The following is a 27,332-nucleotide window of genomic DNA, read 5'->3' as shown; positions in this document are numbered from 1 at the left end:
TTTTCGCTTTTTGTAGTGAAATCTGATGAAAAAAAATCACTTGACTAATGTGTTGTAATCTTGAATTACAGCACATTTTCTGTATTTTGTCCTTCAGTTCCCTAAAGCAGCTTGGTGAAATGTTTTTTATGAATTTAATCTCTGAGCCAACAAACTTGCTTGTGAACTGAAAGATAAAACTGTGTTGTTGTTGTTTTTTAAAATTTACTTTCAGACTTAGATTTATATTCTACCAGTTAAGTTAAGAAACCAAAAATAACAAGGAAATGACGTTCGGCGAAATATTCCCGGAATGGGAGGAACCTCAGTCATCATCAGGAAAATAATTTAATTAATCCATTTTCCCCAGTAACAAGTGGTGAAAGGAATTAAATCCTTTGAGTCCCTCTGGTGTCAACTGAAACAAATCAGATCCGTCCACCTGGAAGAAAACAGATCAGTCGTGGACTTGATATTTACACAAATTTTATTAGAGGTAGAACCATCCATTTACATATTTACATGAAAAATAAATAGTCACAGCATATATACAAATACATACAATGATAAAAGTTATCAAATTACTTTGTTCCATTTGATTAAACACACATTTAATACTGGTAAAGTGCTCAAAAGCTTGAGTTGAGTGAGGTCATAAATGTACTTTCTTTGAATTGTGGTGCGCATTCTACGTCTGCCAGGACTTCAGTACTCTCAGGTCAGCGGCTGGTGTTCGGGGGGGGGGGGGGGGGGTTGGTCTCTGCTCACCTCCCTATCCAGTTTTGTTTTATAGCTGCTGTATGGTGTGACTATTCATTACCAACCCCGCCAACTCCATTGTGTTTTGAACACCATCCCTTCCTGTTTGTCTTCGCCTGCAACATTCTGACTGTAGGTACACACCTGAAGAGTGGATGGTAATAAATACAGCACAGGGTTGATCCATGTGTGATGATGGGTTTATCTCTGTCGTCTCCACTTGTCAATAGCTTGTGTCAAAGTCGCTGTGTCTAGCAGCTACATTTACTCTGAAGATTTTCCCAGCAAAGCCGTACGGCTGAACACCTACGGATAAGTCTGACGTGCGTTCTGCTTGCGTCTTGTTGCAGGGAGGTCAGAGCTGCCACACGCAGCAGACCAATAGTTTAGCAAACTTGACACAACTAACTCAGTCCAGTTCTTCTCCACAGCTTTGTTGGTTTGCCTCCTGCTCTGATCTCCTTCCTCTTCCTCACACTTGTAAGCACTTGTAAGATCAGAGAGACAGGACCCACAGCCCCCCCCCCCCCCGTGGTTAAATCAAAACTTGCAAGATTTGTGTTGTTGCAGGATCTCAGTGGCAGTGCAGTCTTCTTGTCTGATGCCCACGTATGTTCAAAAACACATCTTAAGCACATTTAAATTTGCGTGGATAACCATTATCAGGGTTTTTCATGGCTCCCTGGTCTGCAATGCCCTGTAATGTGAGATGTGAACCAAAACGCCATCAAACTTTACTGGACATAACTACAGTAATTTGACTTGCATCTCAATATTGTCATAGGGAATTAAATTTCAATAACAGCAGGAGGCATGTAAGACAGAAAACTGATGATCCGGGTTGGCAAACCCAAGTTGGAAAGTGCTCTTACACCCAGAGTCCTTCTCAGCGCCACTCTGCTGAGTTGCTGTAGACTGAGGGGCGTATCTAAGGAGGAAGAAAGATCAGAGATGACCTTTTCTCTGTGTTCAACATGATCTATGAGTACTGATGGTGATAAAATCATCCATGTTTTATAGAAACACACTTACTCTCATAGAACTGAAAGCAGAGATAGGATGGCGATCCTGGGCTACTGTACTGAATAGGTTTCTTGTTCAGGTTATCTCTGGCGTACACGTTCCCCCCAAACTCCACAAGCAGCTCAATCAAGTCAACGTTCCTGGTTTTGGCTGCATGATGAAGAGCCGTCTCATGAAGCTTGGCAGCGTTCACATTTGCCCCTGAGGGGGAACCAAACAGCATGAGTAAGAGACGTAGCTCTGTTGGAGGGAGGTTTTTGTTATAAAGTAGTTACAATAATAGTTTTAGTAAAATATGAATTCATATGATATGAAAATGATTTATTGGATGTTGTCAGTCATAAGACGCAGCGCTGGCGAAGACGATCTCCCCCTGTTCTCAATGATGGTGGAGCTCACAAGCCATCTGTGTGTGGATGTATGTGCACTACAAGGGGAGTGCTGCACACATGGCGGGGACACACAACTTTTGCTTTCTTGTGGAACTGAAATACTGCGGTGCTAATTGAACCTTGAATTATGAACTAACTAACAAGTTCTACATCTTTAGAGTGAGCTGCTTTGTTCATGGCTGTCCCTTTTTTATTGCTTTACCGGCGTTGATTCCTACCTACCTTGACTGCTGGCTCTTCTATGAAACATTCTGTACCCTCACCTCCTCTCTGCGCACACACACAACAGACAGCCTGCCACATCGGTGCAGCAATATGACTTGTTCAAACTGTGTAAAAGAAGCTTTTCTGTCCTTGTTACTTTGGCCTTCAAAGCACAGAAAAGACAGTTTCATCTTTTACATGAAAACAGGGAGAAAAGCCAAAGTCTCTATGGTTACTTGAGAGAAGAACGTTCTCTGTGGTGTTACAATAAAATGGTTACTACAATATAGTAAAGCAGCTTAAATGCTGTATTTTCTTAGGTTACATGCAGTTACATGTAAATGAGCAATAAATTAATAAATCAAAAATAATTTTGTTTTCAATCCCATCCATTTTCTACTGCTTATCCTGTTAAGGGTCAGGTAGAACATGCAGACTCCACACAGAAAGATCCCGTGCCCGAGCCGGGGCTCAAACCTGGATCCTTCTTGCTGTAAGGCGACATTGCTAACCACTGTACCACCATGCCACCCAGTTTCAATCCAAATGACTATTAATCAAAGGAACAGTAGTATTTCCAATAGTTTCAATTCTGTAGATAAATCTATTGGCACAGATAGAACTAAGATGGCATATTTTACAAATCAAGTAATGACCAATGACACAGTGTAACTCACCTGCATTGAGGAGAACTTTGGCGCAGTCATAATGTTGCCTGGCACAGGCGACGTGGAGCGGCGTGCCGTAGTGGCAGTCATGAGCCTCCATGAAGGCTCCTTGATCAATCATGAGCTGAACGCAGTTGGAATTACCTATAATGATACACAAGGAACTAAAGTAAACAAAATAAAATAGTCTGTAGAAAATGTTTATTTCTTAATGTACAACCAAGGAAAATCCTTCAGAGGTGGCACGGTGGTGCAGTGGTCAGCACTGCCGCCTTGCAGCAAGCAGGTCATGGGTTCGAGCAGGATCTTTCTGTCTGGAGTCTGCATGTTCTCCCTGTTCCTGTGTGGGTTCTCTCTGGTACTCCAGCTTCCTCCAACAGTCCAAAGACATCAAGAGGGGACGAGGCTGATTGATACTCTAAATTGACTGTAGGTGTGACTGTGAGTGTGAATGGTTGTCTGTCTCTATGTGTTGGCCCTGTGATGGACTGGTGACCCGTCCAGGGTGAACCCCGCCACTCGCACAAAGGCTGCTGGGATAGGCTCCACCCTCCATGACCCTTAACAGGATAAGCAGTAGAAAATGGATGGATGGATGGATGGACAATCCACAGAGGTAGGCCGCAGCAATTAATTAAAACAAAGTGGTGAATCTCTTTAAAACATAAAATTTGCCAATAAAAATAGCATGATTTGGTGCAAGTGTATCAATAATGCATAAAGAGAGAAAATAATGTGAAATATTACAGTATCACTGCAATACACCTTACATCGCCTGCTCCTATTCCCCGTGGGATGGAAAAGTGTTTGTTAAACGTGTGATATGTTTGAGTATATTTTTGTTAAAGAAACACTTTCAAGTTTTGTCTTCACTATCCAGTTTTCTAATAAAAAAAGTAATCTCTTCACTTAGTTTAACCGCCATCACGGGAATAGCTAAAACACCATGGTCTTACTGGTGATTGTAATATTGAATTACTGTTTAATTGCCATGGCTGGGAGCTTTTATAGAAATAAATTACTGGTTCTTTTTTTTTGCTCTTTCACAATCTCCACCTCAACAAGAAATTTGAGGTCTTCTTTCCACATTTTCAAGTGATAAATGTGAAAACTCCCAGCCTCTTAACTGTGTGGGTCAATAGTGCTTTTAGTGAAGAACCAAGGACCTGCCTTGTTGACTCTGGTTAGTTATTACCACAGTGATATGGAGTATGACATCACACTGTGTGGAATTCAGGGTCGAACCAAAACATCTTGATGTACATATACTGTTCACGGCTAACAATACACCCCTATGCGATGTACACAACATGACACACCTCCCATACAAGCCTCGTGGAGCGGTGAGAAGGTAAACAGCGGAGGATTAACGGTTGCTCCATACTCCAGCAGCAGCTTCACGCACTCCAGGCTCCCGGCTGCACAGGCGTCACACAATGGAGTACTACCATCTATGTTACGAGCATCCACCTGGGGGGCACACAGCCACGATGAAGTCACAAACTGAGGGAGGAAGCCATCAACTTGGTTTAATTCCACCGTCTCACCTGAGCGCCAGCATCCAGCAGCAGTCTGACACACTGAGTCTGTCCCTGGATGCACGCCTCGTGCAGGGGAGTGATGGAGTCAACAGCCACAATGTTAACTGCTGCCCCACCTTCGATCAGCTGCTGCAGCTGCAGGGCCCTCCCTTGGGCAGCCGCCTCATGCACAGCTGAGCGGTCTGTCCAGAATCCAAGACCATGAGCTGTAAACCCAGAAACCAGTTAGCTCTCTGATCACTGCTGACTTTGTAATTACAAGTGCCATAACAGGATATAAAGACAGGGATTCTTGCAATTCTGCATAAGACATGTCGAAGGTCATGATTTAGGAAAATTCATGAATATCATGTTGCACTGTATTTCATTACATAAATCAAACAACCTACACAGGAGCTGTTACACACATACATAGTTTTATAAGTTCGTGTTTTACATTTGTGTTAAAAGAACATGAACCATTAGAGTAGCACTTGGGTAATATATGATATAGTTATCCAATAAACTAAGGGTACGCCTGTGGACCTCACAGTACATTAACATGAGATATCATCCAAAGTAGCTCGAGGCCAATTAATTTCCGTTAACGAGCTTAAATCTCCTTGACCTGCTTTCAAAAATAACCAAAGGAAAGCATGAGAGATAACGCTGGCCCAACAGGGTCTCTATGTGAAGAAAAGAACAACAACAACAACAAAAAAGTCAGAATTAAACCAAAGCTGGTCAGAGTGTCCAGTGTGCGGTCCGTCGTTGAGCTAACGACTACAGTGTTGTTTTGGGTAAGCTACCGTAAGCTCCTTACCGATGTCCCCATACAAGGACGGTCTGGTCCGTGTGATCTCCATTTCATGTTACCGTTGCCTGCCCCGTTGACCACGTTAGAATCGGCCAAGTTTATCATTCATTTCTCCGCAAAAAAAAGTATCCAATGATGGGGCAACATTGCAGGGAGGGTACCCGGGTGGAAAGTGGTCACTGAAGGAGCTGAGCTTCAGTCCCAATAAACGGTTGCTTGGGATTCTGGGATATGTAGTCGGCCCGGCTAGCATACAAATACACTGGTGTCATCGTGCTAGAAAAAAAAGTGAGCGTCTCCCACTTCTTCTTCGGTTATAGTTGGTAGGAAGCAGCGTTACAGCCATTATCGCCTCCTGGTGGAAGAAAGGAAAACAGAGGAAACAGCTGCTACCCTTTTTTATAATTAGAACTTTATCAAACAAACAACTTGAGTATAAATAATAGTTTGTATACAAACAAGAAGTACGAAAATGCCTGCAAGGGGGTAAAAATTCATGCATTATATACAATCAAACAATTTATAGGTAGTACAGATAGTTATTGTTTTTGCTTCCTTTTTGATGTGAGCCACTCATTTTTATATGAGAGGGTATTTTTATAAAAATGCTTGAAAGCAGGTTTTTGGTTGTTGTACTTGTATTTGTGGAGATATTTTTTTGCTAATATAATTAACAAATTCATAATAAAATCTACATCTTCATTTCTTTGTCTTCTGAAAAAACAAAACAGAATATTTTCCCATTTTAAAGTGAAGTCTTTGTAGAGCTTTCTGACAATAAATCTGCTCAAGTTCCTCCAAAACGTTGTGGAGTGTGAGCAGATCCAGAAGAGGTGCTGAATAGTCTCCAGGTGGCTTCCACAGAAAGAACATTTCACGTCAATGTCCCTTTTAAACTTTGTCATTTAATGGTTTGCAGGATAATATTCATTAATTATTTTGAATGAGACTTCTTTTATCTTGTTCGTTACAAGAAATTTGTTGGGAATTGTCCATACTCTTTTCCAATTCCTATCATTGTTTTTGCAGTTCGTCAGACACAATCTCCCTATTTCTGTATCTACAAGACTGGAGGAGGAACAGGTTGGGAACTTGGTTGCATACCTTTGAACAGCATGATGATACCCGTAGGTATTGCGTCAAAACGTATAGCATACTCTTTGGGTGTAACTGGGAATTTCTGTGTTTAAAAATTCTACAGTATATATGACATAAGCTGTCCGTTACCATTAAACAACTGATTCACTGACACAACCTGTCTCTCAATCCATTTTTAAAAAGACGATGATTTATTTTTTCATAATATGTGTTGATTATTCCAAATAAGGTATTTATGGGGTGTCAAATTGTGTTTATATATTAGTGACCATGCCAACAGAACTTGTTTGTGAAATAGTGAAAGCTTTACTGGAAGTTGATCTATATTATAGTCGCAACCTAAAATAAAGTTGAAGCCACCAAATCTAGAAAAGATATGAAGAGGAATAAATTCCAGATTGAAATAGGATTTTTTAAGAAAATGTTTAGCCCAGTTGCTTTTGAATGTATTGTTTAGAGTAGTGAAACCTAAGACATTTAGTCCACCCTGTTCATCATCATTCATCACTACACCCTTCCTAATGTGATGTGTTCCGTTCTTCCAAAGGAAGTTAAAGAGCATGCGGTCAATATCCTTACAAGTTTTACCATCCACTTGAAGAGAAATGTCTGCATAAGTCAGTCGAGATCGACCTTTTTTTTTTTCTTTTTTCATCTTTGCAGATGACCGGGCCTAAATAGGTTGCTGCTACCCCATGGCCATATTTTCTCAGTAAAGTGTTATTGACCAATCATAAGCCCCGCCCCCTTTTGGACCCTCCTGTCAAACTTGTCCAGGGCAACCAAAATTACAATGTGTGTGTGTGTGTGTATATATATATAGATAAATATATGAGTAGAATGGTAAAATTACATCAAATCTCAACTCTGCCCACCCACAAATCATCCAGTCAAGTAATACTGCAATTAATACAACTCAAATTGAAGTGCTGTCTTTTTCTAGTGACCAACGTCAGCAGGGCAAAGTAACAGCACCAACGTCACGCAATGCATATCTTACTGAAATTGTCAGAATATTATCATACCAAGTTATGAACATAAGAAAATGGCTTATCTGTCTAATAGCAAGTTTAACATAAAAATCTAAAAAAAAATATGGCACAAGATTACGCCGCCAACCGGGGTGAGTTAATGTCACAGATGTTTGACAACATGTCACATTTTAAAACTTTAAAGAACTGAGGAACATTTGACAACCTCATGACAATTTAGGAGTATTTTTTCTCTCCAATCAGCCACCAGCCATAAGCTAATAAAGTAGTTGCCAGCAGTTTATAGATATTTTCACATGTTTTTAATGTTCTCTTTGGAATGGATCTATTCTTTGTGGCGTCACCAGCCCTGGAGCAAGGTTAATCTACTTTGGCTGACAAAATGTTGACATTCACACGTAATTTTGCCTTTTAATAATAATAATAATAATAATAATAATAATAATAATAATAATAATAATAATAATAATAATAATAATAATAATAAAGTCATTTCTTCTCTTGTCAAGTCATAACTGATTTTGGTCCAATGACAGTGGTTATAAATCCATATTCAGTCAAACACACAAATGATTCTTTGCGATCACATTTTGCAGCAAACTTTTAAAACACTTCAGCCTCCACTGAGAAGAGTTTGCTCGCTTACTCTGGTTTTAATGGCGTCACGCAACTGAAGTTAAGGATGTGTTAAACTTGTCAAAACTTTGCCTGCCGGGTGAATGCAGCCCACTATCCTTTACCTCAGCGGCGTACCAGTGTCTTAATGCATTATTCATTCTTGTATAGTTTTAAAAAATGTACTTATTTCACCAGGAACGAGGCATCAAGCTAATTGGGGGCGAGCAGACCACTGAGGCGAGCTAGCTTCTGACAACTCTCCGAACGCCACAGTGAACTGTCGACAGACTTCCAAGATGGATGCTGTAGCTTTAGGTTTCTGTTTCTTTTTCGATACTGGCCACACACGCTCGCTGGACGCCATGTGTGAAAAGTAATCGAACAGCGAAGACTTTCCACATTTATACGGATTAACCAGTCATTACGTTTTATATGGAGTAATATCGATACATTTTCCCCACTCATACGTGTTTGGACCGTCGGGGTATTTTTTTTTTTGTGTAACTTCCTGGTTGTAGTTAGCATGAATATGTGTTTCCAAACCACGGTGAAAACTCAAGTTATCTGGAGCTGTTCGTCGGAAACACAACACATGAGACTTTGTGGCTTTTTTGTAATGTGTACAACCCGAGACGACTGTCTTCAAGGACGGGTAAAGATTTCGTAATAGCTCAGCGATGGAAAGTGGGACGGATGGTGCCTCGCGAAAAGGTGACGGGAGCTTTCGTGTTGCTGTTAAGTTTCACTTTTAATCTGACGAGGATCATGGATTACTCTTGATTCCTTAAATATATCTCTTTTTGCTGGATAACCGGAGGAAAAGTGACGCATGGATCGTGTGTCGTCCTCGTCGGGACACGCAGTTCTTGGCTTGTGAAATCGCTAACTGTGGCAACTTTTCCAATCAACTGACGTTAAGTGTGCCACGTCGGTTGCATTTTGTGTTCATGCACGTTGTCTTTTTCCTTTCTTTTCTTTTTAGGTGCTTTAATACCTGTTCCAGAAAGTTCTGACGACTTTCGAAACAACATTTTGGTTCCTCTTCTTAGTGCGCACTTGTACGACGAGTCAAAGCAGTGCTTCACTTACAAGTCTGCAGTTTTGATACAGAATCCCAATTTAGAAGAAAAGGTTAGTCCACAAGCCTTCCACGATGCCATATCACACAACATGAAGCCTCATAGAATGATCCTATTTAGTCAAAACCCAATGGTATTGTTGGGTAATGACATTTCACCTCTGTGCAAACAGTTTTCTGCTTTTTTCTCGCATAATAGTACAATGCCCTCAGAGCAAAGAAGAGAGGAATGGGATATTCAGAGGAGGATCTGAAAGAAATCTACGGATTCTTGCTCTTTGAGGATGTGAACAAGGTACAAACTGGAGGCACTGCCACACCTTGTGGAAACACACGTTTCATTTAATCTCACTCCTCTTGTTCACCTTCTTCTCTGTCAAAGGCTAAGGAACTGGGAGAAACTGGCGTTCTCAATGGAAACAGCACATGTTCAACACTGGGAGATCCTGCAAAGGGTAAATTAGCATGAGCAGTCTCACTGGCCCAGTTGCATCAAGTGGTGTCATCCCTTCAGTTTAAAAGAGCAACACAACCAACACACGGTCATAAATCCGTATAGATACTATCATGTTAAATGCATGCATTTAAAGACTATAATATAAGGCATCATCTTTGATTATTAGTGTTACCTTCATGGCCATGGAATAATCAGTGTCTTGTTGCAGGAGCTCCTCTTGTTCTGAAAATGAAAGCAAAGTGAGGATTAAACACAACTGAAGTGAAAGTGGAGAAGTTTTTTGAGTGAAACAGAAACCGTACGTTTATGCACAGCAGTACAGGCTAATCAAATGAAGAGCTCTATCCGTTTTTCTGTTTTGACGAATTCTCTCATACATCCATGCGCAAGAAACCTGGGCAACCTTATCGTTCCTGCTTCAAATCAAAGAAACATCTGACAATGTTATGTTCTTTACGTATATTCTGGCAAAGGCTTTCCCCTCGTTGACAGCAGCACAACATGTTTTACTGAATGTAAAGAAAATTCAAAACTCGCCGAGCCAGTTTTCAGCGGTGTGTTGTTCCTCTTTGTCTGAAATTGTAAAACATGTTATGGGGGAGAATTTACCTTCAGGCACTTGATCTTCCCACAATGTATCAACAACTGCAAAAAAAAAAAAAAAAAGGTCCTCATTCATATTTGAAGAAGGGTCGGCAAAATAAGTGATTGATTTTGATTTAGTAATAGAAATTGAAACTTTTTTTTTAATCTGTTGCCCCCTTGATCCTCGACCCCCTGCGTTGAATTGGCATGAAAATGAGGAGCTGCGAGTAACAGGCGGAGGGCATTAACGCGCCTTGAGTAGGTCTAGTCTAGATTCATTCATTCACACAAATATTACAACTTGTGTGAACTGAAATATTTAAAATGCTTGTCATGGCCAAACCCGATATCTGGGATTCATTTCAACAAAATCATTCCATCGATAGACTTAAGGGTATTTCATTACTAACTGTATGCTCTCTTATATCAGTGAGGTGATCCCAGATGTTCTGCAAAACGTGTGTTTAAAAAAAAAAAGAAGAAGAAGATATTATTCATGACCTCCCATTAGTAGAAGTAAAAGAAACCATTCAGAGTCCAAGATGTACTGGCAACTACAGGTGCTGTCTGGTATTGAGAGTAGTATTTTTGTTTCACTTGAGGAAAGTAGAACTGAAACTAGACTTAAGTACTTAAGTGTAAGTGGAGTAGCAGTAAACAGTAAATGTGATTAATCTGTCACTGTTATATTCTGATGCTAGTACCAATATCATAAATTAGGACGCCACCATTATGGGAGTTTCGAGCTGGATACCAATTCTAGAGCGGCGAGATCGCTCTCTGCTCGACACGCAGAGTTGCATCATTTTTGAATCGCAGTCAGCATTTTTTTTTACTGCACGTTATGTGCCTTAAAAACAGCTTATTGATTTCAGGTAACATGTACGCCGATCCAATGTGTCTGTGATAGGCCGACTGCTCTTTAGCTCTCTAACTTTACACACAGAAAATGAGTTCCCTGCCAACTTAAAAGACTCATGAAAATCTACAGAGGAAGTGGCGGGCTGGCGTGGAGAACCTTCCTCTTTCCATGGACGGTTTCACTCCTGATCATAAGCAGACTGACGACACCTCAGTGTGTCATTCAGACAACATAATGTGACAAGTCTGATCTTGGATTATAACATTTATCATATAAGCCATGATCCATGTGACTTCAGATGAAAAGAAGATTGTCATTATTGGTATAGATATTTGTGGCCATTTGTCATTCTTAAGGGGAATAAATTAAAAACAGTTTAGTGCTCGTTAAATAAGCCCAGAAGTGCAGGGATGTATAAGGTTTGAGGTCCTATAAAACCTTAACTGCAGCATGTGTCTAGTTAATGTTTGCTGCAGGGATGAGTACACGTGTTGTTTGTCCTTGGCAGTACTGATACTTTGATCTTTCAGGGTTTGGTGTCTGCTGCAAGGTTATATCAGAGTTATGAGTTTTAGTGTCTAATAAAATACTTGGAAAATATTCTCTCAGTATTTCATATCAAATTAATATATACGAATTGAAGGTGTTCTGTGTTTCTGCAGGTGTTTACTTATCGATGTACTCTGACTGTGTGGACCTGCATCGCTGGCCTCATGAGAAATCAGGATACATCGCCATCATCAGGCTAACACAGGTAATGAACAAGGGAAGTGTGATATTATTGCCTAGGGGACATACAAATTATAAACATGTACATCTTGGGGGGGATTCAAAGACCCAAATTCCTGTCTGTTAAGATTCCCCTTAAAATGTTAGTTCATAGAACCCTGTTAGAGGATGATCATCCAGGCCTCTCAAGTCAGCTGGGACAGTTCTGTTTTCTGTCCAGGGAGTCAAAACAAACCTGGACAAGCAGATTGTAGTAAATTTGCGCCGCAATTTTTTTTAATTTTTATTTTTTGGGGGGGGGGGCGGGTTGATCCTCTCCTCATCCCAGTAATAAAACATCTGCTGTAATACTTTTTCTTCTTTTGTTAAATCAAACGTCATACATTTGATAAATATCTTTTACTGTCACTGTCCTGATTCATCAGTCTCTTTCAATTTAATCTTATTCTTGTCCTCTCTTTAAATCTTTATCATATCTAAATCTGTTTGATTTAATTTACCTTGTTTTGGGAGACTTAAATTTTATGTAACGCACTGTGCTTACCTTGTTTAAATTTGATATACAAATAAACACATCTTCCATTTTCTTTGCGACAAGTGATTTTTTACTGTTTTCATCCACAGGGGAGAGTTCAAACGGTTTCAGAGAACTTTACTCCCAATCTCTCTGCACCGACTGAGGGGTTTGACTGCCATATGTCTGACCAGTTGCTCTCAGTTTCATCCAAAAATAGCTCCTTTCGTGCATTTGAGAGGACCCAGGTATGATGTGGTTTCAGGTCGCTGTATCCTTATGAACACATTATCATTGAGCTTCTCAATGCTTCAAGTAGCAGCTCAAATGTTTCCCAATTCTGTTTTGCAGTTTTACATTTACGAGCTGCTCGATGATGGAAGCGGTGAAACAGCCCCGTCTCCCAGCTTTGCCTGTCCTTTTGCTATCGTGTCGTTTTCATATAAAGACAGCAAAGCAACGCTTTTAGCACGGCAGGAGCAACGGTAATGGAACATGCTCTCATGGAGTGACAGTTACTACTTCATACAAGTTGTGATATTAATATATATATATATATGTATATTAATTTTATTTCTTCAATTTCCCTTTTCAGCGTGGAGAAAAAATGGAGTAAGTTTACATATTCCTGTCAAAAATTAGTTCTGTTTCATTGCCATAATATCTCTTAATTTTATCAAGGAAAGTGCTTCTTGATGCCATTGGTGAAATGATATGTAATCATTAAGAGATAGCGTAGCAATGTACTCCTGAATGAATCACACACACAAAGTAAAGTCAAAATGGATGGCAGCAATTTAGTTGGAGACTTAAAAATTGACTGAAAATTGACTTTTGGCAACCTTTTTTTATTGATGTATATTTGTTATGTTTGATGTTTCCAGGTTATGATTATTTACCATGGAGGGGTCAACTAGAAATCGGCACCCAAATCTATGATGTCGTGCTGAAATCAGCAGTGGGCGCCTTGACCCCTGCAAAATTGTAAGTTAAAAGTGCTGTAGAAGTTAACAATGTTCGTATCTGATTTGCATCAGTCAGACAACCTGTTTTCTGTGCTTTGATTTTCATTTAAGGCCACCAGTGGTGAAAGTTGACCAAGTGATTTCCATGTCAGATCTAAAACAGCTGCTGCCAAAGGCCGTCTTTGAATCCTGCTTCTCCGGTGAAGGTGTGCTATTAAGAAAAAAACAATGTACTTGTCAGGGTTTTTTTTTTGGGAAGTATTTCCACAATCAAATCATGAATAATTAGCTTCTTTTTTTTATTTATTTATTTGTTTTTTGCTGTCTTTTAGTCTCTGTGGATGGTTTGTTCTATATCCTGTGCAAGTTTGTTTCTTCTGTGGAGGGTGAGACGAGCTCCCTACCTGTGCTTCTGCAGGAGATAAAGGAGAAGGATTTTGTGAGTTTATTTTTAACCTTTCAGACAATGCAGAGGTTTGCCATTCTGTTCAAAAAATGTCAAAATTAGGGCTGTTGCGTAAAACTATTAGAATGTCAGGAACAACGTTTTCCAACAATACTTTTATGATTACAAATTCATAAAAAAAAAATGAAAACACATTTATCTTGATTTTGAGTTATTGTCAATTTCAGGACTGGAATTTTCCTTTACACCATGACTCTTGTCCTTTTCTTTTATATCTAGCAATACTGGCCAGCAATTAAAGATTTACTGGCATTGTAAAATCCAAAGATGATGCCTGAAAAACATGCTTTTTTTTTTTTTTAGGCTCCTATTATTCTGCTGAATGATGGAGGCTTTCTTATCCTCTTGCACCCCTCTCATTTCCTCACATATGATGGTATGATATGACAATTATCACAATGTTCTATTTTCAATCTTATGACAAACTACAGAACTGTGCCCTTGTTGATAATTTACTGTCTCATCCACCACAACATATTTTATGTGTGGGTTTTTTTTTGTTTTTTTGTTTGTAGCTACGGAGTCCGCTGACATCCTGCAAGGCATGTTCGTGTTTCCAAACTCACGAGTTATCGAGAGAGGTAAGTGCTGTATGCATTTGAGAGTGGATGTTGTCATATGATATGTTTTTTATTTAAACGAAGATAGATTTGATCTTAACAGGGAAACAGAGTTGTAGGTACCGTTCACAATGGAAACAATATCTGTAAAGTTACCAGTTCCTAGAATTTGTTGCCAGTGTTAGCAAACCACCTTTTTGGTTCTTCATTTTCTCCATAATAACAAAACTGTCATATCAGTTAAAAAATGATAAGTTCAAACTTAGAATAGAGTTAGGTTGACTTGGCTTTAAGGCTATTAAATATGGAACTCGCACTGTTTTATCAGGTGTTTCCCCAGTTATATGTAGCCTTGATCTGCTAGCCTGCATTGTAAGTTTCAAACTTCTGTTGTCAGGTACTAGATTTGGCATCAGTTGTGTTCACATGAATCAGTGCTCAGAATTATTTTCTCTGTACCCAACCCTATACCTTACCCATTTAGGTTTTTTTAACATTCAAGACTACAGAAGCAAATATTAATCAAACATCCTGTTTTGATTCATCACAGATGTCAAATCTGGACAGAGACAGACTTGTGCTGGCACATCATCTGAAATTCTTCATATTGTGCCAGTGCTAAGCTATGCTGAAACCAAAGTTGAGAAAACAAACTTTGGCCCAACTGAAGAACTTTGTGATGTGTTGGCACACCATATGAAGAGTTATGCAGCATTGATCAATCCTGGGCCAGCATCAAGTCCCTCTTTGGAACTGGCCACCTCTCCAGAGCAATATGATGTGCCTGATGCCCACAAACACATTTATTCATCTTCAGATTGGACGAAGAGGGTATTGAAGAACTTCAAGTTATATTTGGGCAATCCATTGTCCTTTCAGCTATCAGTGTCGAAGGCCTCAGAGATTCTGGCAGCTGGAAAAGAAGAACAACGAGAAGTCCTTGATAATGGTGTCAACATCTGTCCATCATCTCCCGAGGAAGTACAAGCTAGTCCTTTTAGCAAGGGATTAGAAGACCAGCCGGTGAGCCAGAAACCTCCTGTAGACATTGAGCTGTCTACAGACAGCTGTTTAGTGAATGCTGAAGCAGAAGTTGAGTCAACAGTTGCCCCTAAAAATGTTGCACCGAATGATCAGCAGGTTAGAGACACTGATAAATCTGACCCTATTGAAGTAGATGACATGGGTGTCAGAGATCCCCCTACATCGGAAGACCTTCCAGCAGAGCTGATAGTCAGCATCACCTCAGAGCAAACTGTCTCAGATAAGAGAGTTTGTGCAATCAGTACTGTGTCAACAATAAAGCACAATGATTTACAGCTTTCCTCCTCTGCAACGGTCAACTCCCCAGTGGCAGGAGTGAACTGTTTGACTGATGAGAATGTCAAAACCATCAAGGTTCCAGATTGTCCAAAGGTCATCAATGCCACAAACAAAAAGCGGAGGAAACGACGCAGAGGACGTTATAAAGGTCCAAAGAAGGAATCTACACCATGTAAGACTTTGACTGTACAAAAAAATATTCCAGTGGAGGATAACACATTTAAGTGTCAGGACATCCAGGTGACTGAATCATCTGACCAATCACACGTGAATATGTCTTCCGATATTGACTGGAGGACACAACCAAAGCAAAGGTGCAAATTTAGAAAAATGTCTTCAAAAAATACAGAAGTTGATTTAGCAGTAGCAGAGAACACAATCCCCGACTTGGACAAGCAGACATTGCAAAGCTCCATTTTAATGGAACTTGACACTTGTCATCTGAGAAAGAAAACTGAGCGCTGGGACTTAAAGCCAGTTGTTAGCACATGTGGAAGAATCTTTGTTCCTTATGGATCTGTAGATATGGCACGTAGGATTAAGTCTTTGACAGAAAAAGGTCAGTCTACAAGGGCTGAACCATTCTCTAGGAACATGTCAATTGATGTCCCTGTGATCGCCCATGACACAGCTGAAATGGAACTAGAGTCAAACACAAATGAAGAGACAGCTGTGGATAAGACTGAGGACTTCAAATCCAAGGATGAAGGGGACCATCATTTTAGTGATGTTAATCCTGACCACACCACTCTGAGATGGTCAGATGATGGAATTGAATCATTGAATTCAAGTTATGAGGAATCTTCTGAGAATAATGGTACCGATGCAAGTGCCTTGAATGCAGTTCAAGCAAAACCAACCCATATTAACTCCCAAGGAGAGTGTACATCAAAGGAAGACATTCTCTTGAGTAAACTGAAGTCCATTCTTTTTTCAAGGGGAAAGAGAAAAAGAGATTGCCTTTTTTTAGATGAAACAGGTACAGATTCCAGTCAATGCCTCAAGCCTTCTATCAAGAAGAACAAAGATTACTTGAACTCTGACATGTTGAATAGTAATGACGGAATTAGGAGCATCCAAGACACCAGTTTGGATTTCAGCAAAGCTTCAGGGGTGCCGTCAGTAGATCCTGGTTTTGTTCGTGCCCTAGGCCTGACTCCTAAAGAAACAACAGATCAGGTACAGAAGAATGAAGGTCAGGATACTCGACTCAGAACTGACTCATCAGAGACCCTAGAACTGAGCATAGATGAGCGACATCAAAATATGGAGCTGCCTTTGTTGGTTTCTCCAAAGTCCGGAAGGATTAAAACCCTCAAAAAGCACCAAGGCATTTCTACGGAACACGTGAGAAAGAATTGTAAGTAATGTTTGAAACACCTGAAATCATTGAATGCTTTGTTTGTGGGTATAATTTGCATGTCAGTGAAATTGATGGACCCTTTTCTAGCCTCTTGGCTTTTACAACTTAACTGGATCTGCTGTTGCTGGGCTATTCTTTATACCTCTTGGCTTGCTTGTGCACACTTAGTGCTAAAGCAGCATGATGTAGATCTGCTGAGCAGCAGCCTCCTCTGCCGGTAGATGTTATGAGATAGATGATGAACTTAAAATGAGTGACTGGGAGAATGTCACGGTACATTTTCATCTTTAGCACTTTCCTTCACCCATAAACTTCCTCTTTGCTCTTCTGCCGCCTGCTATAATATCTGAGGTGAGAATTCTAGATAAAGCTCTAGTGCCCTACAGTGACACTTCAATCCAGTGGGAGGTTTGTGCCCACTCAAGTAACATTGTGCAGTTCTGATAGGGACATTTAGGAGGCACCTTTTTTACTTGTCAGCCATTTAAGCCAAGATGGTGTCAAAGTCATGCTGGAATTAAAAAAAAAATTCTGCATAATGCTGCCTTATTATATTTTATGCCTTATAATGTTGTTGGTTGCCTAAACCAATAACTTTTTAAAATGGCATGAGCCCCCTTTTGACCGAATGTCCCAGAAACGATTTGCCCTCAAAGTATAAAGGTCCCTTGGCCCATTGTTTTTGTTTTGACTGCTGTATAAAGACATGTAAACAACTGGCAAATAAGTCTGCTGATGTGCAAAAAAGCTCTGCAATTTTTCATGATGGGTCCTTCTTTCTAAATCCTGCAGGATGTTGTCATCAGCATAAAAGCTTGCAAGGCCCCGTGATGTATCCTTATTGTAGCAACAATGAGTACAGTTGGTTTATGGCCTTTTCCTAAACATTGTGTTTACAATAAGAAGAAAAAAATGCCGGCTGGCCGATTACAGAGCAAATCAGAAATTTTCAGTGGGAAAATATCAACCCCATAATTTTTTTTTAACTTAAGAGAGTACTACCTCCTGCAATGGGACTTTTTGGGGGTTAAACTAATGTCTCTGGTGCTGCATAGAGACCCTGGTTCCTTGGCTGGAATCTGAAGTGGATCCTCTAGAGGTTCCTCTTTCTTGGGGAACGATCCCATGGTCAAAATGGGGCCTGAGTTTATATGTTGGTGACAAGTCCATAACACAGTGGTGTATTTCAGATGCTTTTATTTTCATGGAATCTGTTTTTTTTCTTCTGTTTTGTCTTCGCAGGGTGGTTGCATTTTCAAACCCCAGCTTATGTTGCCAGTGAAAAACACATGTACAAAGAGTGTAATTCTACTTATTCTGTCTGGAAGGCTAAAACACACTCTGCTTGCCCATCTACAGATGCTTTGACCTTACTTGCTGACTTGGCTTTGAGTGCCAGTCATGGCCAGGTTCCACCACAACCAGACCCAGAACTTGAGAGAAAACAGTCAAGTTTCAAGAAGTGTGAGCTTGCTAAAGATGTTCCAAGTACTGAACAAGAGTCAGTTCTTCATACTCTGCTTAGCCAGGCTGTTGTTACACCCATTCAGCCTCTTGAGTCCCCAAGACCAAGCCATCTTATAGGAGGCAGTGAATTGCTTGATTTGGTGTCTAAAGATCATGCTTACTCATTGCCCCCATCCTCTGCTGTACTGTTGGGTTTACCAGGTACAGCCTTGCAGGTAGCCCCTTTAAGTGGTTCTTCTAGACTGCTGCACTGCCACCAGATATTCAGTGGAAATCAAACACCACACCCTGGTCAGGAGGACAGAAAGGAACACAACCGTCGGACTCCAGAATACGTGAAGAAGAGTGTCGTGTTCAGGAGAAAGTTCAGACACTCCCGTAGTTTTTTTCTCAAAGGGGAATCTGTCAAAGTCACACGGCAATGGACAGAAGACTATGACTTCAGTCTTGACAGCAAGTTTTCAACTGACGCAAAGGACAAGGCTATTGTTCGAGCCTTGCATGGGTATGTACATGAAAAGTAAGCAATATGTGGTTAACTTTTATCAAAGAATTCTCTGAAGTACTAATTTTTGTACATTTCATATCTTTGATAGTCCGTGGAATCTCTCCCTTCAAGACACCAATGAAGAGGTGCGACTCATTGTCCACATGTGGATTGGTCTGTTCTATAGCCGGTCAACACCCAGGGCCTTTCACAATGACTCGAACTTCACATATCCATGTACAGAAGATGCAGATTCCCTGGAAATGTCAGAGGGAACACCCCCAGCCTCAGCACAGTCCAAGTTCAAGAACAATTCATTAGCTTCTTCACCAATTGCAACTGATACCTCAGACGGTTCAGTTTCAAATGCTTTGGACCTCACCAAAAAAGACATCTCCTCCTTGGGTCAAGAAACTGACATTCTGGACTTGTCAGTGAGAAAATCCAAAGCAGAGGTTGTCACACCAGGTCCACCACTCAGCAGAAAGGAGGCTTCTGTGTGCGGTGAACAGAGAAAAGCTAATGAAATATTGAAATCACTCGAGTCACCAGAAGGGTCCATTGAGGCAAGCACATCTCAGGTTGGGTTCTAATGTTACCGTTATAGTAAATTCCAAACATTATGATTTGAAATCTTAGTGTTTGCAAAAGGATGACACGCATTGGATGAGTCGAAAAGAGGAATGTTAATTGGGTTTGTTCATATCAGTGCAGTTAATGAGTTCATATTTTCTGTTGCTTTTCCTACAACAGTGTTTCCAGTTTTGATGAATGAACAGGAACCATCTGGCCTGATAGTAATTAATGTTGACATATATTTCTAGTCTTTAGCTTGATGTGAACTAGTGTAATACCACAGTACAGGACATTTAAAGGGATTACAATATCCATGTGTGAATTCCTGTTGTGTTGATTGTAAAAGTGAATTGTATTTGGTGAGAAACAAACTTGCGAAGAACTTAAGTTCCCAGTGTTTTAGTAATGTGTAATTCTCATATGCCATTTTTTTTCTTTTGTTTTACAGAATTGCAAAAAGATAGTGCTCATCCCAGATATTTGCAGTGAAGTGAATGATGTCAGAAGCATCAATGAAAAAAAGACAACTTCTTGTACTACTTTGCAAAATATTGGCGGCCTCAAGCACACTGATGCACCATCTTCTAAAGGTGATGGAATACAAAGTCCTGTACGAGAGGAGGTTGAGAATGTATCACTTGACTCAAAAAATCATTGGACAGCTTCAGAAAGTGAGCATGCGTTACGTGGATCCAACAGTGAGAAGACACAGAGAAGAGATTGCTGTGAACATTCAGAAGCTACACAGATGAGTTTGCTACCAAAACATGGACAAGATTCATCTAAATCTAAGACTGACAAGGACGTCCACAAAGAAACAGGTGGAGAATTCAAACATGGAGAAAAGTGGGCAGTGAATGAGGGCACATCTCACAAAGGCAATATGGAACCGTCTCCAAAAGTGATTGATGATCCAACAAGCAATGAGTCAGGGATAGTCTTCAATCAGAATCTTTTGGCAAATTTTGTATCGTTGGCTAAGGAAGACTCTAAAGTTATCTCACCAGCCCAGGCTGAAAATATTACAGAAAAAGAGGAGTGTTCTTTAGAATGCAAAGATAAAAATCACTTTGCAGAAGAAAATGGATCTGGCAAGACAGCAAGTTTAATTTCAGCTGTTGAAGATGGCACTGATATGAGTGATCAGCTATTACCTGCAATCTGTGCCAACTCTGATTTGATAATGGAGGACTGCTCTGCAGAGTGTAATCCCGAAGCACCATTGGAACATCTACCACCTCAGCCAGACAGAGTAAACAATGCCTGCCCCAGAATTGCATTGGCGGATGAACTCGTAACCTCTGAAAAAGCTCCTCACTCTCCAGCAGTGTCTTGTCATGAACCTGCAGCTAAAGCCCCCTCAGAAAAGGACATGGGTTGGGTGGAAAAAGTAGGTTGCATGAAGGCAACATTACTCGTGTCCGATGAGAGCACCCATTCATTAGAAGGGTCCTCTGCAGAGGCCTCCTCTCTTCAGACAAAGGACCCTGTTGAAAAGGGACGCCAAAGCAAAATGATGGCAAACTTCAGCCGCAACGATACCAAATCAATTGAGAGAGAGGAAAAGGTTGATTCCAGAGCTCAAAAAGAACCATTACTTTACCAATCTCATTTTCTTCAGCGTGAGATTACACAAGACATGGAATCTGAAGAAGCACTGACTGAAAACCCGGATTTCAATACACACATAACTAATCCAGGATTGGAAAAAACTCATAGTGGGGTTTTAATTCCATTTATTGGCATCGACATCTCCAGGGATTATACTATACAACCACATTTTTCACACTCACAAGGCAAGGTTGAAGAAACTGTCAGCCTGTCTGAAACCCCGTTAGGCAGGAAAATGGCCTACCCTAAAGCTGTTCTACCCATAGAGGCAGGCAGTCCATCCCATTTGTACAATAAAGAGCTAGAATTGTCCCCATGCAAAATATCTCCCAGCCAGTCTGTCATTTTTGGAAGTGAGTCTGGCAACATGTTGCTCTCCCCAACCATGGATGAGAAACTGGATGAGTGCATACCCTTGGGCTCTGGAAGTAGCAATGCTTTGGCTTTTACAGGCCATGAAACCTGCAGCAACATTACTCAGAAGTATCTTGACAGAAGCTCAACACCACTCATGGATGAAATACTTCCTGAGCAAAGGTCTGGTACAGTCAGGAAAGAGCCCAGCCATCACCATGAACCTGCTGCTGACCTTGAACAAAGAACTCAGAGAGTCCTACAGTGTTTAGACGAGTTTCTCTCCAAAGCAGGCGCTTCTGATGAGTTAAGACAGATCCAGACTGCCGACATAAACGACTCCCTTGATCAGACTTTTCACCCCAGAAGCAAGTACATCCCCACTTACTTAGCCACAAGTCACATGATGGCTGACTCGAAGGACAAGAAAATAAACAATGAAGTGCCAGCAGTGGTGGCATTTTCTACCTCACATGACCCGCCTACTGAATCACCAGATCAGTTATATTTCAAAAGTAAATCAGAGGAAGAACTCTGTGTTAAGTTGGATCTAAAGAAAAAAGATTTGTCAGTTCAGCAACACTATCCTGAAAGAACTTATAAGTTGAAGGAAATGCCAGTTGAGCAAGATTGTTGTCCGCATGAACCCTTGCCCTCTGTGGAGTGTTTGCAAGCTGGTAAACCGCAACGATCAAGTGAAGAACTCAATTCTTACAGTCAGCGTCCTGTCATGGCTGTAAAACCATCCCAGAGTGAGGAAAATCAAACAAATTGCATCTTGGGAGAAGGACACAAGGAAGACTCTGTGATATCAAGCTTGTCAAAAAGTAAAAACACGCACACAACATCCACATCATTGCTGTCAAAGAGAGAGGCAGAAAATGTCAAAGGAAATTCTGAAAGGCTAAAGCGTGGTCCTCAAGAGGCCGTGAAGCTTTCTTCAAGGAGAAGTAGGTTATCAAAAGTTAAATGCAGTAATTTGAAGTCAGATAAAGATCCTTCATGTCAGGGTGAAGGAAGGGGAAATTCTTTTTCTTCTCCATCCGTGTCATGTTCTGAATGTTCAAGAAATTCCTCTGAGCTTGCTGATGGAAACCAAAAATTACTGGCATGTAGCACATTTGAGGAACCAAACATGGAGATGGACCAGGCAGGCTGCTCAGACACACTGACTTCCCCTGTGGATAGTCAAGATAACAGCATAACTGATGACAGTCTGGATCCTCACAGCTCACTCATTTGTACAGTCTTCAATACCAGAAAGAAAAGATCTCCTTCTTTTCTGGAGCAACTCTCTAAAAGGTGCCTACAAGAAGACCTTACTCAGGCATCAATGGAACAGGAATGTCTCATCTTCTCAGAAAAAATGAAGCAGTTTTTGAAAAAGAGTAAGAAGAGACCTATCAGTAAAGAGGATGCACATGACAAATTAAAGCTGCCTTGCATCAATCCTGTGACTGTGCACTTTTCAAGTCTAGAGGAGCAAGAGGATTCGATGGATCACTTGGACTTACCAACACTTGTTGGACAGCAGTTAAAGGTGGACATGTCTGACAGAAATGACCTGGCAGACACGACAGAGAAACAAAGAATGTTGGATTCTCAAAAGTTGCCTCAAAGATCCAGCTCCTCAGTGGAACCTGCCGGGGTTTCCAGTATTGCTTCCGAATGTGCCTCGCTGTACACTGCAATGATGAATGACATTTGTGCTGACAAAAGGTTGTCATCACGACAAAAGGACAAGGTCTACTCAAGGGCTGATTCAAGTGACGATTTGGACTTCTGCGGTCAAATGAAGAACAGGCGGCAGGAGAGCTGTCAGCGTCATCTGAATTCAGTTGTGAAGGAATCTTGGAAGACGAAAAGCAGATTCTTCATATTACAAACATCAGATGATGCCTTCTTTGAGGGAACCAAGGTAAGTTTTCAATATGCAGACTTCTCAGCTCACTTCAGCTGTACAGTCTGTGTCTGTGTTGTCCACCTGTATGCTCCGTATCGTCTCTCTTTGAATTATGTCTAAATAGACCATTTCTGTCACAGACCTGACACAGCATGATGTTGTAGCACTGCAGAATCAGTCCAAAATTTGAGATTCCACAACATAAGATTGATGGCACATGCGATCAACCAGTAATTCAGACTGGGAAAGTGATCAGTGTTGGGAAATGAGGAAATAATCGAGCAGTTCTATGTGATTAATGTCCTGATTATAAACACTTTACAGCTCTCTTCAAGTCCAATGTCTCATATTTGATGTGAAGGGTTCATTTCTGTCAAATTTTAAAAGGCACTGTTGGAAGCAGAGGGACATATCCCTGTTCAGCCATCGCAGTTCTTCAGTGAGGGTGGTTCTTCATCTCTCCTCGTCATCCTCAGGAATGAAGACATCGCAGAGCACGTTTGTGAGGTAACAAATCAGCTGAAGTAAAAAAAAATAAAACATAACATTACTTCTGCTAATAATTAAAATGGAATCATGTTTTTCCTCTTTAAACTCAGGTTCCTCATCTTCTCGAGCTGAAGCGGTCGCCAGGCGTACAGTTTGCCGGCATCGATGAACCAGAGGATGTTGTGAATCTCACCTATCAGGAACTCTTCTTGAGGGGTGGTTTCATCATGCTGGACGAGGCGGCGCTGGAATCCCTCAGCCTCTGTATGTGCACCTGTTACCGAGCACCAAACTTACTTACTTACTTAAATAGAAATGCCCACTTTGACTCATGATCTTTCTTTTATGTGAATGTTTAGGCCACATGAAAAAAATATCAGAAATTTTGCAGCAGCTAAACAAAACAGGGAGGTGGAAATGGATGTTGCATTACAGAGACAGTCGTCGAATGAAAGAAAATGCAAGGTAGGGGTTGATTTTGTGACTTGTCGACTAAAGAAAACAACAGGTGCTGGTGTACAAAGTAACATAACCCAACACAACAGCAGGCTTTTATGAAGCTGATCATTTTTCAGTTGTTGTTGACTCTCAATAATGTAGCAGTTCTACTTCATTCTTATAATTCTGATTCTAGTGAGCGGTGATGTACATGATACAAAAATGTTAAGGTGTCAAAAAAATCCCAAATGGGTTTCTCCCAAATTCAGGTCGAGTGCCGTGGCGAAAGAGAACAAGCACTTCATAAACCAATGCCAAGACGCTGGACTGTTGGAGGTCTTGCCTTACCACGAATGTGACCTGATGTCCAGAGATCACCCTGATTATGTCACATGTCTGGTCCGCTTGCAGATCCAGAACATATCAGCCCGTTATCCTGTTTTTGTGACTGGTGAGATAAATATCCCCTAAAACATGAACCAAGAGTCCTTCAGACTCCCGTTGTGTTTATAAAACTTTGCTTCACTTTGGACTTGGTAGTCGTGACTGAAGGGACTCAGGAAAGGACTTTTTTTAACATATCAGCATCTGTCCAGATGTTGAGAGGCTACATATGATTTGATTTCTGTTATTTTCTGTTTTGTTGTTGTTTTTTATGGGGGGGGGGGGCTGCAGTGCTTGAAATGAGCAAGTGGCGTGAAGTGGTGCAGACAATACGAGGGGGGATCAAAAAGTTTTGCAACCAAGTTCTATATTTCTAAACAAGAATTGTGTTAAACAAAACATTCCTTCAAGTAAGCCCCCTGAACTTCTATGCACCGTTGCATCCGATGCAGCCAGCTCTGGAAGTATTCGCGGTACTCAGAAGGAGGAATACTTCGAAGTTCTGAATGCACAGACCGTGCAAGGTCTTGGATCCGGGAAAAAGGACTTCCGGCTAGCCCCTTTTTCAGTTTTGGGAACAACCAAAAGGGGCAGGGTCTGGTGAGTAGGGTGGGTGTTCAAGCAATTGAACGCGTTGGTCGTTCAAGAAAGTCACAGCGCAGGCCGCCGTGTGAGCAGACGCATTGTCATGATGCAGGAGCACTCGGGATCCAGATCGAGTTGGCGCAGCTTCAGCCCGATTGTCCGCTCGCAGATGGCAAATCTGTGTGGTCTTCAGATGAACGTAACTGACAAGAAAGCAGTCTGTCGCTGGTGATGTTGGTCATGCGGGCAGCTGATGAGTGGTATTCACTTCCATCGGAGTAACGGCGCCGAGACTCCTGTGGTTTTCAGCTGAGATCGATTGGTTGCAAAACTTTTTGATCCCCCCTCGTAATGGGGGTGCTGTACAGTCAATGTGTTCTTGGCCTTTAAACTGGCTGCTCAACATTTAATGAGCACTGTTTTGTTTTTTTTAAACGGATGTAAATGTGAAAATGGAGATTGATAATCAGAAAATCTGGTGACGGGGCTGACTTGACTTAATGCAGGGAATCGACTTGCTTGAATGTCACCACAGCTCCCCGGTACTTGTTTGAGACTTGAAGGATAAGACTTGAAACTTGAGTAGGTTTTGCACGCGTGTGACTCCCACCTCTGACATCACGATGGCTTGAGCTGTACTTGGGAATTTCTAAAACCCCATGATGTGTGTTATTCTATAGAAATTAAGAATGAAATTACCCTGCAATACATAACAATGCCATTAAGAGTGATAGTGCTTCAGCACTAAAACTCATAGTCTGAGTTCGATGAAGGTATGAATGTAAAAGTGACGTTGTATTTCTTTTTCTTGCAGACAGAAGAACAGATGGTGACTTTGGGAGGAGTGGAATTTTAACGATGACACTCAATTCTTTCCTGACAAATTTTCCTCAAGAAACATTTTACTGCCTGACCTGAAAGAGTTGGATGGACGAACTCACTGATTCAAGCAAGCACCAGATCAAAACTTGGGGATTCATCAATAATGGTGGCTTCTTATTCATATTTTATATGCAGCATTCATGTTTTGACATGTTTTTCAGTTCATGTAGTTCATTTGTGAACTAAGTTATTGTTCAGTTAATGAATATTGTGACTATAATGCTTAAGTGCAGGCATTTGAACTGTAAATACTGTTCTGTATTTTATTACAAGAGGTTTTTATAATGAGAGTTAATGTGTTAGAGCTCAATAATTTAAAGTTATGGCTATACGTTAAATTTTTGACATTCACTCTGTAAAGTGACTTGAATCAGAATAAAGATGTTCCTTAGATTAATGTTTTGTTGTTGTTGTTGAATGAAGAATCGGCACCTTTTAAGTGCGCGTTCTCACTGACGGAGCATCAAGACAGCAAAATAATCACGTAAAATGAGGAAATAAGCTGTCATTATGTAACTGAAAGTGTTTGCAATGCAGTCTTCAGTAGATTAGAAAAGACTGAAAAAATAGTTTGGAGAGACTGACGGCACAATTTATACACAGGTATTCGTAAAGGTTAGGTTATGAATTAAAACTTGAGCCGATGACAGAGCTGCAGTTGAACAGATCTACTGGTTTAAAACGATAGATGGGAATGGGAAAGATATTACCTCAAAACTTGTATGAAATTCTCTCTGGAAGTGAGATTCTTGTTCTGGTCGAGAATCTTACCTTGTTTCTAATTCAGCCTTTTTAAATCAGTGAAGAGTGATTAAAATACTGCGAAATCTTAAGGTTTCAGTGTGAAATTTAATATTCTAAATGGATGACTAAAGGAATATTTGAAACAAGGTGGAAAACTGTATTCTGAAACTGCTGGCCCAGTGCTGAAAACAGATTATTTAAGAGTGAATTCATATAAATTTACCAAAGCTCCTCACTGATTTAACAAGCAGCAAAAGCCAGTTATAAATTGTTTCATTATAGTTAAGGTCTTTTGAGTAAAGTATACAGATATTTGCAAATAGCAGAGGTAGGATTATACTTTCTTTAGGACTTTCGTAGTGTCAAAATACAACAGAGTTAAATGGGTTACATTACAAAAACATACATTCACCAGCTGTGTCATTGGCCAGGGAGAGATT

At 40.6% G+C, this 27,332-nt stretch overlaps 2 protein-coding genes across 7 annotated transcripts; one reads left to right on the top strand and one right to left on the bottom strand.

Annotated features, from left to right (window-relative positions):
* Window positions 1–448: 448 nt before the first annotated feature.
* asb13b (ankyrin repeat and SOCS box containing 13b) lies at window positions 449–9,836 on the bottom strand. 2 transcript variants are annotated; one of them, XM_086209390.1, is made up of 7 exons: window positions 9,778–9,836; window positions 5,369–5,717; window positions 4,573–4,772; window positions 4,345–4,495; window positions 3,035–3,169; window positions 1,771–1,962; window positions 449–1,666 (listed from the first exon to the last, which is right to left on the bottom strand). In XM_086209390.1, the coding sequence occupies exons 2-7, from the start codon at window positions 5,409–5,411 to the stop codon at window positions 1,527–1,529; spliced, it is 861 nt and encodes a 286-aa protein (XP_086065516.1). In that variant the 5' UTR covers window positions 5,412–5,717; window positions 9,778–9,836; the 3' UTR covers window positions 449–1,526. The 2 variants fall into 2 exon arrangements, with proteins under 2 accessions (XP_086065516.1, XP_086065517.1); XM_086209391.1 differs by lacking the exon at window positions 9,778–9,836 and having other exon boundaries at window positions 5,369–5,947.
* Window positions 8,117–26,539, top strand: tasor2 (transcription activation suppressor family member 2). 5 transcript variants are annotated; one of them, XM_086209388.1, is made up of 23 exons: window positions 8,117–8,781; window positions 9,053–9,201; window positions 9,348–9,443; window positions 9,531–9,603; window positions 11,715–11,806; window positions 12,406–12,543; window positions 12,647–12,780; window positions 12,891–12,907; window positions 13,180–13,279; window positions 13,372–13,466; window positions 13,593–13,699; window positions 14,030–14,102; window positions 14,242–14,307; window positions 14,837–16,969; window positions 18,332–18,436; window positions 18,641–18,944; window positions 19,036–19,507; window positions 19,951–23,385; window positions 23,758–23,877; window positions 23,970–24,123; window positions 24,219–24,324; window positions 24,567–24,748; window positions 26,081–26,539. In XM_086209388.1, exons 1-23 carry the CDS (start codon window positions 8,748–8,750, stop codon window positions 26,182–26,184), a joined length of 8,289 nt encoding a protein of 2,762 aa, XP_086065514.1. In that variant the 5' UTR covers window positions 8,117–8,747; the 3' UTR covers window positions 26,185–26,539. The 5 variants fall into 5 exon arrangements, with proteins under 5 accessions (XP_086065514.1, XP_086065513.1, XP_086065515.1 ...); XM_086209387.1 differs by having other exon boundaries at window positions 18,215–18,436; XM_086209389.1 differs by lacking the exon at window positions 18,332–18,436.
* Window positions 26,540–27,332: the final 793 nt, after the last annotated feature.

Source organism: Aulostomus chinensis, chromosome 7, assembly GCF_037954235.1.
Source record: "Aulostomus chinensis isolate RoL2024-O1b breed Wild chromosome 7, RoL_Achi_v1.0, whole genome shotgun sequence".
NCBI classification, from domain to species: Eukaryota; Metazoa; Chordata; class Actinopteri; order Syngnathiformes; family Aulostomidae; genus Aulostomus; species Aulostomus chinensis.
This window is presented reverse-complemented; position numbering and strand designations above follow the sequence as displayed.

Excerpts from the sequence above, each read along its gene's own strand:
- asb13b (XM_086209390.1), bottom strand. The coding sequence starts at position 5,411 with ATGGAGATCACACGGACCAGACCGTCCTTGTATGGGGACATCG. Across the intron at positions 1,963-3,034 it reads CAAAGTTCTCCTCAATGCAG|GGGCAAATGTGAACGCTGCC; the intron begins GTGAGTTACACT and ends GTTCCCCCTCAG. Across the intron at positions 1,667-1,770 it reads CTGCTTTCAGTTCTATGAGA|ATACGCCCCTCAGTCTACAG; the intron begins GTAAGTGTGTTT and ends CTTCCTCCTTAG.
- tasor2 (XM_086209385.1), top strand. The coding sequence starts at position 8,748 with ATGGAAAGTGGGACGGATGGTGCCTCGCGAAAAG. Across the intron at positions 9,444-9,530 it reads TCTTTGAGGATGTGAACAAG|GCTAAGGAACTGGGAGAAAC; the intron begins GTACAAACTGGA and ends TCTCTGTCAAAG. Across the intron at positions 11,807-12,405 it reads CCATCATCAGGCTAACACAG|GGGAGAGTTCAAACGGTTTC; the intron begins GTAATGAACAAG and ends TTTCATCCACAG.